This window comes from Rhinoraja longicauda, chromosome 27 (genome assembly GCF_053455715.1).
Source record: "Rhinoraja longicauda isolate Sanriku21f chromosome 27, sRhiLon1.1, whole genome shotgun sequence".
NCBI lineage: Eukaryota > Metazoa > Chordata > Chondrichthyes > Rajiformes > Arhynchobatidae > Rhinoraja > Rhinoraja longicauda.
In genome coordinates this window covers 25,216,153-25,232,184 of record NC_135979.1, presented here as the reverse complement: position 1 = coordinate 25,232,184, position 16,032 = coordinate 25,216,153, and the positions used below count along the sequence as shown (strand labels likewise).

General features: G+C 48.8%; 1 protein-coding gene across 1 annotated transcript in view; it reads right to left on the bottom strand.

The window, feature by feature from the left end:
• Positions 1 to 16,032, bottom strand: part of LOC144606898 (mitogen-activated protein kinase kinase kinase 5-like) — a 135,809-nt gene that overhangs the window by 17,061 nt on the left and 102,716 nt on the right. Inside the window, exons 21-26 of the mRNA XM_078423371.1 lie at positions 15,861 to 16,020; positions 13,852 to 14,034; positions 12,490 to 12,595; positions 10,643 to 10,886; positions 4,701 to 4,813; positions 207 to 307 (exon numbers count right to left, since the gene is read on the bottom strand). Of these exons, the coding sequence (XP_078279497.1) occupies positions 207 to 307; positions 4,701 to 4,813; positions 10,643 to 10,886; positions 12,490 to 12,595; positions 13,852 to 14,034; positions 15,861 to 16,020 (907 nt within the window). The remainder of the gene's footprint in view (positions 1 to 206; positions 308 to 4,700; positions 4,814 to 10,642; positions 10,887 to 12,489; positions 12,596 to 13,851; positions 14,035 to 15,860; positions 16,021 to 16,032) is intronic.

Here is a 16,032-nt window from a genome sequence, read left to right as displayed (position 1 = left end):
CCCGCCCGCGACACCCCGGGGAACGTTCGGCGACAGCCTCGTCGCCGGCAGTCGCCTTAAAATCGCCTACGTGGGACAGGCCCTTTACAAATACAGGCATCTCCACATCAGATCACCATCCGCGCCTCGGGACACCACATTGCAAGCAGTATTCTCAGTGGCACCCTCTATAAGTCCACAGCACAGACCCCGGTCCTTCATCTCACCTTGCCAATCGTCCGTTGGTCAACGTGTGTTGTTAGCAGCCACTGAGTGAGGTCTTCAGTTTGGGAATCCGCGCTTGCTGACTGGAAGCTGAGATTAGCATCTGTGCATGGACATAAAAGAGAAGGTTGACCAGCTGTCATTGAAGGAAGCTTGCCGACACACTCAAGAGACACTGACATAATTTTCCATCTGAATCGGAACTGGAAAATAGTTAACAAGCCCAGTCTCGCTAAACAACACATCTCGCATTCTAATCTCACCCCAGATCTTTGTTCGGTGTCATTTAAATACCACACATTTGGAAGCTTACTTCTTTATCGCACCTTGTGTAAAAACAAATTCTGATCCAGGTTAGTCGGGAAGTGGTGTTAGGTAAATTAAATGGATTAAAGGCAGATAAATCCCCAGGGCCAGATAGGCTGCATCCCAGAGTACTTAAGGAAGTAGCCTCAGTAATAGTGGATGCATTAGTGATAATTTTTCAAAACTCTTTAGATTCTGGAGTAGTTCCTGAGGACTGGAGGGTAGCTAATGTAATCCCACTTTTTAAAAAGGGAGGGAGAGAGAAAACGGGGAATTATAGACCAGTTAGCCTAACATCGGTAGTGGGGAAAATGCTAGAGTCAGTTATTAAAGATGTGATAGCATTACATTTGGAAAGTGGTGAAATCATCGGACAAAGTCAGCATGGATTTACCAAAGACAAATCATGTCTGACGAATCTTATAGAATTTTTCGAGGATGTAACTAGTAGAGTGGATAAGGGAGAACCAGTCGATGTGTTATATCTGGACTTTCAGAAGGCCTTCGACAAGGTCCCACATAGGAGATTGGTGTACAAACTTAAAGCACACGGTATTGAGGGTTCAGTGTTGAGGTGGATAGAAAATTGGTTGGCGGACAGGAAGCAAAGAGTAGGAATAAACGGGTCCTTTTCGGAATGGCAGGCAGTGACTAGTGGGGTACCGCAAGGCTCAGTGCTGGGACCCCAGTTATTTACAGTGTATATTAATGATTTGGACGAGGGAATTGAATGCAACATCTCTAAGTTTGCGGATGACACGAAGCTGGGTGGCAGTGTTAGCTGCGAGGAGGATGCTAGGAGGCTGCAGAGTGACTTGGATAGATTAGGCGAGTGGGCAAATGCATGGCAGATGCAATATAATGTGGATAAATGTGAGGTTATCCACTTTGGCGGCAAGAGCAAGAAAGCAGAGTATTACCTGAATGGTGACCGATTGGGAGAAGGGGAGATGCAACGTGACCTGGGTGTCATGGTGCACCAGTCATTGAAAGCAAGCATGCAGGTGCAGCAGGCAGTGAAGAAAGCGAATGGTATGTTGGCATTCATAGCAAGAGGATTTGAGTTTAGGAGCAGGGAGGTTCTGCTGCAGTTGTACAGGGCCTTGGTGAGACCGCACCTGGAGTATTGTGTGCAGTTTTGGTCTCGTAACCTGAGGAAAGACGTTCTTGCCTTAGAGGGAGTACAGAGAAGGTTCACCAGATTGATCCCTGGGATGGCGGGACTTACATATGAGGAAAGACTAGATAGACTGGGCTTGTACTCGCTGGAATTTAGAAGACTGAGGGGGGATCTTATAGAAACATATAAAATTCTTAAGGGGTTGGAGGGGCTAGATGCGGGAAGATTGTTCTCGATGTTGGGGGAGTCCAGAACTAGGGGTCACAGCTTAAGGATAAGGGGGAAGTCTTTTAGGACCGAGATGAGAAAACATTTCTTCACACAGAGAGTGGTGAGTCTGTGGAATTCTCTGCCACAGAAGGTAGTTGAGGCCAGTTCATTGGCTATATTTAAGAGGGAGTTAGATGTGGCCCTTTTTGCTAAAGGGATCAGGGGGTATGGAGAGAAGGCAGGTACAGGCTACTGAGCTGAATGATCAGCCATGATCATATTGAATGGTGGTGCAGACTCGAAGGGCCGAATGGCCTACTCCTGCACCTTGTTTCTATGTTTCTATGTTTCCATGTATTTTCCTCCTCACATCTCCTGGATCTGAAGCCTTGTCACCAGACTTTACTCCAGTCACTGGAAATCTCTTCCACAGTGAACAAGTCCAACTCCTCACATCGCAGATTCATAATATTTGGGATCTAGTGAGATGCCAGCACCTTCGTCTGGCTATAAAGGACAGTCTTGCGCTCAAACAACCTTCTCTTGAATCAATATGCAGCATTCCAAAAGGAATCATCTTTATTTATTTGTTTGTATTGAAAGATATAGCACGGAAACAGGCCACCAGTTTAAGGCGACTATCAATCACCCATCGCACTAGTTCTATGTTATCCCACTTTCTCAACCACGCTACACACTAGGGTAACTTACAGAAGGCCAATTTACCCACAAGCCTGCACGTCTTTGGGATATGGGAGGAAACCAGAGCACCCAGAGAATAATCTACATGAAGACAGGGAGAACGTGCAGACTCCACACAGACAACATCCGAGTTCAGGCTGGAACCCGGGTCCCTGACGCTGTGAGGCAGCAGCTGTGCCAGTGTGCCACTGTGCCAGTGTGCCAGTGTGCCGCCCTATAAGATAGAATATGATAGTGCCAAGGTTTGTAAGACGAGGAAGGTATTGAAACATTATCCCTCAGATCCAACCTGTATTCACTCTCTGTGGATATCACTGACTGGATAAATGTTTAGGAAGGAACTGCAAATGCTGGCTTAAACCGAAGAAAGGCACAGGATGTTGGAGTAACTCAGCGGGACAGGCAACCTCCGGAGAAAAGGAACGGGTGACATTTCGGGTCGAGACCCGAAGTCTGAAGAAGGGCCACGACTCGAAACGTCACCCATTCCTTCTCTCCAGAGATGCTGCCTGTCCCACTGAGGTGCTCCAGCATTTTGTGTCTGCCTTCTGGACAAATGCTTCTGCTCCCACCCCAATTACACTGTCACTAGGAGCAATCGCAGGGCCTCCAATTCAGCTTGCTGCAGGACAATAGACAATAGACAATAGACAATACGTGCAGGAGTAGGCCATTCAGCCCTTCGAGCCAGCACCGCCATTCAATGCGATCATGGCTGATCACTGGCAATCAGTACCCCGTTCCTGCCTTCTCCCCATACCCCCTCACTCCGCTATCCTTAAGAGCTCTATCCAGCTCTCTCTTGAAAGCATCCAACGAACTGGCCTCCACTGCCTTCTGAGGCAGAGAATTCCACACCTTCACCACTCTCTGACTGAAAAAGTTCTTCCTCATCTCCGTTCTAAATGGCCTACCCCTTATTCTTAAACTGTGGCCCCTTGTTCTGGACTCCCCCAACATTGGGAACATGTTTCCTGCCTCTAATGTGTCCAATCCCCTAATTATCTTATATGTTTCAATAAGATCCCCCCTCATCCTTCTAAACCTGGCTGCCAGCCACCATTGTGACCTTGCACTTGCTCACGTCTGGCAGTGAGGGGGGTGGGGTGGGGGGATGGGGGGGGGGGGGGGGGGGGTGGGGGATGGGGGGGTGGTTAAGGCCAGATCATGAGTGCAGTGCAATATCTGCAGAGAAAATTAAGTGCCATCTTCCACTCAATTAGTACTTCCTGAATCCCACTTACTGGGAATTTTGAAGTGTCGTATAGATTAACACCATCCCTACCCTTCAATACTGAGATCGAACAACATACCTGCAGAATTGGGAAGTTACTCAAGAGTTGGGAATTCTAAGGCAACAGAAACAAACTGAAAACTACACAAGGCAGATGTTGAAAAAATCAAATTAGAAAGAAGGGGAAGGAAGGAAAGGGAGGATAGTTCGCTCTATTTCATGTGGTCTTGGAGAGAATGTTGGCCAATATTGAGCACCCTGCCTCTGCTCCATGCCAAGGAGTTTTCAATCCCGACCTGGGCAGGCATATCTTAGGACCACCCTGAGACAAGGCCACTTTGGAGGCCATCATTTAGTCTTTGGTTCCACCCACGTCCCACCTCTGCTGAAGATATTTCTTTCCCTGCAGCAGAGACCACACCTAGGATCCAGGACAAGACATGAACCTCATCCATCTCAACACAAATATTCTCGACTAATACTGCTCCTTATGGAGGGGAGGGTGGTGTGGGGAAGGAAAGGATTTACAAACTGACCAAGGTTGGACTCACTGAAAAATGAAAACAAAAGGCTCCCGATGAGGCAAGAGCCATGGGTAAAGGGGCAGGGGCGTTGGGCATGGCTAGTCTTGTCTGCCCAGTACAGCTAGCAACATTGTCTGAATCTGTGATACCATGCCAGGCAACCTCTTCAAAATCACAGCCATTGACATAACACAACTGTATCAACATTGATTTCTAACCATCTCACAGGTCACAATCTCCGCAGCGGAGGATTGGGCTCCAATTTGAAGATTGAAGCAACTATAAACCCATCTTGGAACTGAGAAAGTCGAAAGCTTTTCAGCCCCTTGATATTCCTGTCACCCGTGTTTCATTCCTGTCATCTGTGTTTCAATCATCTAGTGTTGACTCCCTCACTTACCCGTGGATCCTGATCTGTTCTGGAGAAGCTCAATGTCATTGTTTTTCTGATGAAGGATGTGCCACAGTAGTTCCTGGCATTCTCTCTCTCTCGCGACAAGGTCCTCCAGGAGGCTGCCAAGTAGAAGTTCAATACAGATTACATGTCTTTATTTCTCAATCCCTCCCCCCCCTCCTCATCTCTCTGTAGCCCGCATCCTGCACCTGACAAGACCACCCTGGCTGTACGTCAGGCATTGAGTACACGAGTCAGCAGGTCATGTAGAATGCATGTAGTATTTCGTGCAGCTCTGGTGGGGCCATTACAGGAAGGATGGGCGGCTTTGGAGAGGAAGCAGAGGAATTTAACCAGCATGTAGCCTGGATGAGAGAGCTTTAGCTACAAGGAGTGGTTGGATTAATTTGGATTATTCTGGAATATCGGAGGCTGAGGGGAAACCTGATGGAAGTATATAAAATTATGGGTGGCACAGAGAGGGTGGACGGTCAGAACCTTTTTCCCCACGGTGGAAATGTCAAAGATTAGAGTGCACAGCTTTCGGGTGAGAGGGACAAAGTTTAAAGAAATCCCAGGGCAAGTTTGTTACATGGAGGGTCTTGGGAACCTGGAATACATTAAGGAGTGGGGAGGCAGAAATAATAATGGCATTGAAGACGAAGAGGCTTTCAGAAAGGTGCTTGGATATGCAAGGGATGGAGAGTCATAGGGTCATAGAGTGATACAGTGTGGAAACAACTTGCCCACACCGGCCAACATGTCCCAGCTACACGAGTCCCACCTGCCCGCGTTTGGTCCATATCCCTCCAAACCTGTCCTATCCATGTACCTGTCTAACTGTCTCTTAAATGTTAGGATAGTCCCTGTTTCAACCACCTCCTCTGGCAGCTTGTTCCAACGCACCCACCTCCCTTTGTGTGAAGAGGCAATGAGATTATCTTGGAGTCACGATAGACATGAACATTGTGGGCCTGTGTTGTCCTGTTCTATGTTCTCTGTTCTTGGCCCAGCTCAAAGGTGAGTGCACATCCATATTCAGCTCTTGCAGGTGAGAACTTGCATTTATATAGCCAAACTGACAGGGCTAAACGTCCCAATGTATTTTCACAGGTGCACTGTCAGCAAACTCGGACTCTGAGACAAAGAAGACATTAGGGAAAATTGCCACGGGGTTGGTCAAAGAAACAATTTGTATGAAGTATCTTAAAGCTCAGAGGCAGGAAGGGAAATGTAAAGGGCCTGGGGAAATGAAATCTGAATGCTTGGTTACTATTTAGAACAGGAACAGTTTCAATGTCCGTGGCGAACAATGTCCGTGCCTAACATAGTGCCATGTTAAACTAATCTCCTCTGCCCTGCACGTGATCCATATACCTCCATTCCCTGCATATCCATGTGCCTAGCTAAATGCGGTGGTGTGATTAAAATTAGTAGTGTGATTAAAATTAAGAGCAGAAGTGAGTGAGGGAGTGCAGAGATCACAGAGTGTTGGAAGAAGTCAGAGATGGGGTGAGAGTGGAGAAAGCTGAACATAAGGGTCAAAAAGTCTTTAAAATTCAGATGAGCCACCACTTTTCACAGCTCAGCCCCAGTCAAGGAAATGGGCTTGTGTCACAGGTGAGGTTAGAAACATCAGCGTTCTCCTGAGGTTGTGACTGAACTATCTCCTGGGCGGTGGAAACTGAATATTACATCAAAATTTAACACTGCCACAAGGAGCTGCAGATGCTGGTTTACCAAAAAACGACACAAAGTGCTGGAGTACCTCAGCACGTCAAGCAGTATCACGGGAAGGCATGGTGACGTTTTCAACCTGAAGAAGGGTCCAGAGTTGAAACGTCATCCATTCACGTTCCCCAGAGATGATGGCCGACCCGCTAAGTTACTCCAGCACTTTGTGTCTTTTATTTTCATCGAGCTTAATAATGGATTTGATCATGAAACAAAGAAATAGGGATTTCACACTGGCCCTTGCAACTGGAAATTGTCAGTGAGCTTAAAAATTATAAAGCTGTGACTCTGGCCTTTACGCAGAAGCAGGTATTTGTTGAGTCAAATTTGTGTTTATAATAACTTGTGTTTACAATAACTGGGTTAGCGAAACTTGGGTGCTTTTGGAATTCCCAACCTGATGTGTATGTGTGTCACTGTGCATTCTACATGTGAATCTCTGCCTGGTGCACATAGGAATTCACAATCTCACTTCCTGCACACATGTACCATTGCCTGATGTACATGTGATTCACCTCCCACTGTGCACGCAATTACTGCCTTGTGTACACATAACTTATAGAAACATATAAAATTCTTAAGGGATTGGACAGGGTTGATGCAGGAAAAATGTTATCGATGTTGAGGGAGTCCAGAACCAGGGGTCACAGTTTAAAAATAAGGGGTAGGCCATTCAGGACTGAGATGAGGAAAGACTTTTTCACCCAGAGAGTTGTGAATCTGTGGAATTCTCTGCCACAGAAGGCAGTGGAGGCCAATTCACTGGATGTATTTAAGAGCGATTTAGATGTAGCTCTTAGGGCTAATGGAATCAAGAGATATGGGGAGAAAGCAGGAACAGGGTACTGATTTTGGATGGTCAGCCATGATCATATTGAATGGCAGTGCAGGCTCGAAGGGCCGAATGGCCTACTCCTGCACCTATTTTCTATGTTTCTATGTAACTTGGTGCCTCATTCACTGGCACACATTTGAATCACTGGCAAGTGGCAACCTGCAAAAAACCCAAAACATCTCCAGATGCTGAAAATCTTCATTGAAAACAAACGTGGTGTTTACGGCTGAGAATTTCACAACGAAGAAGCAAATATGCTCAGAGAAAATTATAACTTTCATCCCAACTAGTTCCAAGGCCAAATTTTTCTAGGTCACTACAGCACTGTCTGGGAAATTAATCTTCAGTTCCTGGTATCTCCGTGGGCTGCAGCCTCCCGGAAACTCCAACCTTCACTGCATGACCTGCTTCAAAGCCTGGTTGGTGTCTGGCCTTAACTAGGGCAATGTATGAAACAGTCTATGTCCTCAGTGGACACATATGAGATTGCAGATGCTGGAGTCTTGAGCAAAACACAAAGTGCTGGAGGAACTCAGCCAGGTCAGGCAGCATCTGTGGAGGGAGGGGATGGACAGAAGATGTTCCGGGTCGGGACCCTTCTTCGGTTCTGTCCATTCCCTCCACAGATGCTGCCTGACCTGCACTTTGTTCCTGTTCCTCCAGCACTTTGTGTTTTACTGTGTCCTTACTGGCATGGATTACCCCATGGGAATATTCTTCCTGGAGTAATCCCACATTAAACACACTGGTTTGGGATAGTCTCACATGTCAGATTCAAATGGCTGGGTTACTTTACCAGTGATATAGAAACATAGAAACATAGGTGCAGGAGGAGGCCAGTCGGCCCTTCGAGCCAGCACCGCCATTCATTGTGATCATGGCTGATCGTCCACAACCCATGCCTGCCTTCTCCCCATATCCCTTAATTCCACTAGCCCCTAGAGCTCTATACTTTAGATAGGTTCTTTGTTATAAAAGGCGTCAAGGATTACATGAAGAAGGCAGGAGAGTGAAGTTGAGAGGGAAAAGTAGATCAAATGGCAGAGCAGACTCAATGGGCCAAATGACCTAATTCTGCTCCCATTCTTAAGATTTTATAGATGAGTGTTCTTTTGTGGACAAAAAGGTGCTGTAATATACTAAGCTATTGCCATGATGCTATTGTCTCCTGAACATCTATCGAGTGCTTTACTTTTTAGAGGTTGCAGTAAACGGTCACAAAAACAACTCTCCACTGAATTATTTACAATCCGATCCAAACACAGAGCCTGACAGTCGCCATGCCAACTGCTTCAACAAACCATTAAGATTCTTAGATGTTGACACAAGGAACTGTAGGTGCTGCAATGCATATCACAGAAGGGTCCCAAGCCAAAACATTACCTATCCATGCTCTCCAGAGCTGTTGCCTGACCCAATGAGTTACACCAGCATTTTATATTCTGTGCAAGATCTTTAGATGATCGTTGATCAAACTCGAACATAGCCTCACATTTACTCGATAACTTTGCTTCAGGGTCAAAGCCAACAGAAATTGCCCCAGTGATTCAGGTATCTGTAGCCTTCTGGTCAAGTCCGGAGCTATTGGTTTATTGTGGTCTATTGTGGATAGGGTGAGCAGTTTTTAAATACTTGGGAGTCCGCATCGCAGAGGATCTGACGTGGGCAACGCACATTGCCGCACTGGTGGGTAAGGCTAAGCAGCGCCTTTACCACCTCAGACAACTGAGGAAATTCAGAGTGTCTCTGAGGATCCTTCATTGCTTCTACTCTGGGGCTGTAGAGAGCATCCTGTCCGGCAACATTACAGTCTGGTTTGGGAACAGCTCTGCCCAGGACAGGATGGCCCTGCAGAGTAGTGCGTTCGGCAGAACGCACCATGGGAACTACACTCGTCCCCCCTGCAGGACCTATACATCAGGAGGTGCAGATCCAGAGCAAGCAAGATCATGAGGGACCCCTGCCACCCCAGTAACGGACTGTTCCAGATGCTACGATCAGGCAAACGCCTCCGCTGTCACGCTGTGAAAACGGAGAGGATGAGACGGAGCTTTTTCCCACAGGCCATTAGGACTGTCAACTTTTATAACCCCAGAGACTAAATTTTTGTCGCCACTAATAGTAACTTATTAACTTTATTTATATGCTGTAACTGTAATTCTTTTTGTGTACAACCCGCAGGCATTGCCACTTTCATTTCACTGCACATCGTGTATGTGTATGTGACAAATAAATTTGACTTGACTTGACTTGAAGCTAAGTATTTGCAGTTGTAGGGGTCACTCCAGGTCATCCCATTCTTCCTGAGATTCTCCCACCCACCTTCGACTAGCTCCCCCCACCACCCCCTCATCCTCATTGTCCCCTTCCCCCCCCCACTCACCCCCCCCCCCCCATCTGCCCCCCCCCTCCCCCACCCCCTGAACTCCAGCTAACTCACGGCCTTAGCTAACAGGCTTCTGGGCCTGCAAGATAAATGACAAAGACAAGTGTGATAACTTTAGCCTACGCGCTTGCGATTGAAGGGGTGATCCTAACTGGGTTGTTTAAGATGTTGAAAAGGGCAGGCATGGAAAATATATTTCTCCCAAAGTGGAATCAAATATAAGGAGAGATAATCATAGAGTCATACAGCACGAAAGCAGGCCCTCCATCCCAACTCAGCCACATTGACCAAGATGCCCATCTAAGCTAGTCCTATTTACCCATGCCTGACCCATATTCCTTCAAGCCTTCCCTGTCCATGTACCTGTCCAATGGTGTTATAGTGTCTGCCTCAACTACCTCCTCTGGCAGGGGGGGGCAAATATGTCACCTTGATTTGACATGGTGGAGCCCACTAAAAGGGCTCCCTGCAGAAGTCACGTTGCAGCTTTACAGAATTTTGGTTAGGTTGCGTTTGGAGTACTTTGTGCAGTTCTGGTCTCCCCATTACAGGGAGGATGTGGGAGCTTTGGAGAGGGTGCAGAGGAGGCTGCCCAGAATGCTGCCTATATTACAGGGTATAGGCTCTAAGGAGAGGTTGGACAAACTTGGTTTGTTTTTCCTGCATTGCCAGAGTTTGAGGCCCGATAAAAGTGTATAAAATGATTGGAAGCAGCGATAAGGTAGACAGTCGGAACCTTCCCAACGATGCAAATGTCAAAAAGACTAGAGTGCATAGCTTTAAGCTGAGAGGGGCAAAGTTTAAAGCAGATATGCAGGGCAAGGTTTTTGGTGGGTGCCAGGGGTGGTGGTGGAAGCATATGCAGGGAATGGAGGTTCATTGGCTTCCCTCAGCTCCCATGGTAAGGCAGCAACCCAACACATTATAATTCAGGATTATAATGGGGAGTTTGCGGTGTATTTTTCCACCCATGTTGCTTCTGCTGCCTCGTACCGATTAGTTTCAGCCCGTAGTCGGTTGAGCTCTGTGATGAGAAGGGAGGTGTTCTGCTGGGAGTCACGAGAGATGGAGCAGCTGAGTGTGCTCACTCCAGAGGTGCCAGTGTCGTCGTTCTGTAGCTCCAGTCCGTCCGTCTCCCTCACATCGCCCAGGCTCCCACTCCATTTGGCCTGCACGTCCTCGGTGCCTTGGTCATCTTTGTCCTGGTCAGACGAGGCCTCGATCTGCTGCTTCAGCTCTGGAGGCAGGAGGTCAGAGAAGCAAAACACAAACTGCAGATGCTGGAAACCCGAAATAAAAACAGGACTCAGCCGGTCAGGCAGCAGTTGGAACAGGTAACTTTGTCTCTTTCCACACGGATGCTGCATGACCTGCTGAGTTTATAAACTGTCTCTCTTTGTATCATGTTTTCGTGCAGCTTAGCCGACTCGGTAGGTCAGGCCTGCTGTGCAAGGCCCATTACCTCAACATTCGCAACACATTGCACCGACCAAGAAGCTTAATGTGCTGTTGCGGGCCAGTGCAGTGGAGTGGAGCAGCTGGTAGAGCTGCTGCCTCACAGGGCCACACATCTGCCTTCCATCCTGCAATTCCTCGTGTCCCCACCGGTTCTGATCCCTCCGGAATGCCCCACTGCCGCGGATGCCCGTCTTTGATTAATTTGCCCCACTCCGTATGATCCTGAGAAACAGCTGTGGGCACCGGGTCCGGTATAGGTTGTGACCCGCACAGCATCTGACGTGCCGCTGAATGTTTCTGCTCCAGAACCAGCCCCGGCTCGGGCCAGGTGGCCGCAGGACAGCTGAACACTAACGCAGGGATTCTGCCCCTCTCTATCGGGGGCCTGGAGTGGAGGGTACTGCAGCTAGGGGTGTCGTGCAACCCGCTTCCCTCGCGGTTGGTTCACAGACTCGCCAGCCGCCTGCCACTTGTGCGGGCTGGAAGAGTCTGCGTTCCACGTGTATATGGAGTGTGTGAGTCTGTGATCCACGTGTACATGGAGTGTGTGAGTCTGTGATCTACGTGTATATAGAGTGTGTGTCTGTGTACCACGTGTATATGGAGTGTGTAAGTCTGTGTGCCACGTGTATATGGAGTGTGTGAGTCTGTGATCTACGTGTATATAGAGTGTGTGTCTGTGTACCACGTGTATATGGAGTGTGTGAGTCTGTGATCCACGTGTATATGGAGTGAGTCTGTGATCCACCTGTATATGGAGCGAGTCTGTGTTCCACGTGTATATGGAGTGTGTGAGTCTGTGATCCACGTGTATATGGAGTGTGTGAGTCTGTGATCCACGTGTATATGGAGTGTGTGAGTCTGTGATCCACGTGTATATGGAGTGTGTGAGTCTGTGATCCACGTGTATATGGAGTGTGTGAGTCTGTGATCCACGTGTATATGGAGTGTGTGAGTCTGTGATCCACGTGTATATGGAGTGTGTGAGTCTGTGATCCACGTGTATATGGAGTGAGTCTGTGTACCACGTGTATATGGAGTGAGTGAGTCTGTGATCCACGTGTATATGGAGTGAGTGAGTCTGTGATCCACGTGTATATGGAGTGTGTGAGGTTGCAGCCCCTGGTCCAACACCTGGAGGGGCTGCTCCTTGCCTTCTGGCTGCACTTCACACCCACCACCCTCATCTTTGGACACCCTGTGCGTAGGGGGGGGGGGGGGGGGGGTAGGGGTGAGGATGTCCTGGTTGGGTTGCTCCTGCTCACCTGTTCTTGGCTGGCCGCGGGAGGCTACAAAATAAGCTCCAATCTGCCATTGGAAAATAGCTGCTTGCAATGGAGAAGCTGGTTGAGGAGACAATGAGCATTATACCTCTCACGTACCTGGGATTAGAACAGTAAAGGCTATCTGCATGGCCTTACGAATGATGTTGTCCAGAGCAAACATCCAGTGTGGTTTTATCTGGTGCTGTCGAAGAACTTTTCTCACCTAGAAAAAAGAATGTTATTAATAAGGGCTCAGTAACATTCCTGTGAGAAGATTCCAGGTCCCACCACGCCTATCTTCAATAAGCGTTCAATGGGCAAAAAAAAATCACAGATTCCAACATTCCTCTCCGCAAATCATGCAAAATGCCGACGGCCATATCTTTGAGCTTAATTTAGTTTATTGTCACGTGTACCGAGGTACAGTGAAAGCTTTTTAGTTGTGTGCTATCCAGTCAAAGGAACGACTGTACATGATCACAATCAAGCCGCCCACAGGGTGGAGATACAGGATAAAGGGAATAACGTTCAGTGCAAGATCAAGTCCAGTAAAATCCGAGAGACACTGACCAACAAATTAAATCATAAAGTGCTGCTTCTTTATTGCATCTTGCAAATGAAATTGTACCCATCCTGGAGTGCAACATGATACTGGCATTTTAGAACAAAGTGCACGAGAAATAAGATCAAGAGGAGGTTCATTCAGCTCTTCAGGCCGACGTGGGCGAACACTGTGATAGGTCTGACTGGAGCAGTGTAGACATGAGCCAGTGATGGCAACGCAATGGACTCCAGGAGTGTCTTTGGCCACACTTGTCTCTTCCAGTCTCGATGCATCTACTGATGCCAGAGTGGAGGACATTGCTGGAATGCCAGGCTTCTGCCATGGCCAATGCTGCCTTGCATTATCATTGACCACTTCAGGAGAGAAGTTAAAGCTAAAGTGGGTCCTGAAATAGGCTCAGATTAGCCTCGGGAGAGTAGGTGTGAAGGACAAAAGTGAACCAGATGGGTCTGTACAATAATCCATTTGACGGTCATCATTACCGATACCGTTAGAGCACCAGCAATTACTGAACTATAATGGTCGTACACCTGTTCTGTACACAGCTGCAGCAGGGGGATAAACACACAGGAACCCAGCACACAGCAATCCCTTTGTTACAGGGTCTCTCTTTGATCGCCCAACCTGCACAGAACCACATCATCACACTCACACCCACAAACCATAACCCCTCTCCCACCCTGGCACTTCACCCCCTCTCTCACCCCAACACCCCACTCCCTCTCCCACCCAATAGACCTCATTCCCTAGCACATTGCTCTAGTTCCTTACTTGAGCATTTACTCATTGAACCACAAAGCACCTTGAGAAGTCACTGTCGATCACCAGGGGGGGGGGGGGGGGGGGGGGGGTAAGGACCCATTGGCTCTAGAGGGGTAACTCCAACCACATGCCAGGAGTATGTTCCAACTTACAGCATCCTGGAAGCTGAACAGGACAATCTGGATTTCACCGAGTGCTCCCTTGTTGATGTGCAGCTCTGCCTTCAGGCTGGACAGGGCTTTCACCATTAACGTGCGGTCCGGGGAGCGGATGTAGTTCTTCAGGCAGGTCACCAGATGCCCGATGTGTTCACTCGTTAGATTGCTCTGGGAGCTCTGGTTTCAAAGGAAAAGGAAGTGTTGTGCGGGAACAATACAAAAGACAACACAAGGGGGCGGCACAGCGGCACGACTGGGAGACCTGCTGCCTCACGGTGCCAGAGACGCAGGTTCGATCCTGACCGCAGGTGCTGTCTGTGGGGAGTTTGCGCGGTCTCAGGGAGAACGTGCCTGGTTTCTTCCCACATCGCAGACGTGGGGGGTTATAGGTTAATTAGCCTCTGTAAATAGCCCCCAGTGCGTAGGGAGTGGACGGGAAAGTGGGATAACATAGAACTAGTGAGAATAGGTGGTCGGTGTAGACTCGGTAGGCTGAAGGGCCAGTTTCCATGCTGTATCTTTAAACTAAATTAAAACTAACAAAGGCCGTGGAACAATTTTTTCCATCAGAAGAAGCAAATAGACAGTTAACTTCTATTCCAATGCTCAGATACCTTGGCCAAAGGTATCATGACAGTTGGTAGATCAAACACATTGGAGAGTCCCTCTGGCAGGGGTTACCCAGCTACAGCTGCACTGTGGAAGAGAGAGTGGACAGGCTTTGTCCCACATCTAATCCAAGGTGAACTTAGGTTGCTAACCTAATGCTAAAAATGGGTTGGTTTCTCCTCCCTTTAAGCCCTCCCCTACAAGATAAATAGTGCAAGCCTATAAAACAGAAAACAAACTGACACAAACAGAGGTGTGTGCTCCACTGAGCTCCTCCAACACTTTGTGTTTTGCTCCACATTCCGGCATCTGCAGTTCTTTGGGGGCACTTTGGAACATGGACTGTTCCACATAACCAATGGAAACACCGGCATAGGTGTATAGGGCAATGGGGGATGTATGGTGGTCTGGATGTGGGGGGGAAGGCACTGGACAAGGGGGGGGGGGACAAGACAGAGTTGAGCCATGAGGACATAGGTTCAGTGTGATGAGAGCAGGCAGAAGCAATGGGTTGCCTGGAGCGGGCGGACAGTCCTGTTTCAGGATCTTGGGTTGGAGACGGACGTGGGAGGTGTGGGGTTGGGGCACTCTGAGGTTGGAGGCTGTAGACGGGAGATCTCCGGATGTGAGGAGATCTGTGACAGTGTGGGAAACAGTGGGCTGGCCATGGTTGGTGGGGGTAGACACAAGATGCTGGAGTAACTCAGCGGGTCAGGCAGCATCTCGGGAGAGAAGGAATGGGTGACGTATCGGGTCGAGACCCTTCTTCAGACTGATCGACGTTTCGGGTCGAGATCAGCCTGAAGAAGGGTCTCGACCCAAAACGTCACCCATTCCTTCTCTCCTGAGATGCTGCCTGACTCGCTGAGTTACTCCAGCATCTTGTGTCTACCTTCGATTTAAAGCAGCACCTGCAGTTTTTTTTCCTACACCGTTGGTGGGGTCCTGGTCCGGGGGGAGGGGGGGGGGGTACGAGGAGAGGTCTGAGCTGCTATCTGACCTCCACAAGGTAGCGGTCACCCAGCAGACAACAAGGGCATGCTGCTGGTCAGCGAGTTTGATGTCCAGGCTGGGATTGTTGTGGAACGAGGGGCATGCTGTGTGTTCGGGCGGGGTGACGGTGGAGTGAGTGAGGAAAGGCAGAGAGGGACGAGGCAATTGGTATCACAGCAGCAACTGGAAATGAAAAGGCCTTGAAAGAGTAAAAGGCCTGAAAGGGTGTGTGAGAGGTGGGAGAGTGTTGAAGACACAAGGAGAGGTCTCCAGTGGTGGGCGAGGGCTCCTTGCCAAGGCAGAGGCAATGGAGGAGAACGCTTCATCACCACGGGCACGGAACCCGCTGAGGTGCCGGCACAGGGGTACCGGGGGGTGAGGCCTCTGAATTATTTGTGTACCTGAGCCTGAGCTTCCAGAATATTCCCGACCACGGTCTGGCAGTCGTCCGTCAGTATTTTGAAGAGCGTGTCCCGGCACTCACTGTCCTTCTTCAGCAGGAAGAGAGCGGCGTTTTCTTCTGGCGAGGAGGGGATGTCATCCACCTGCTCCTCGAGCACGCTGTGGGCAGGG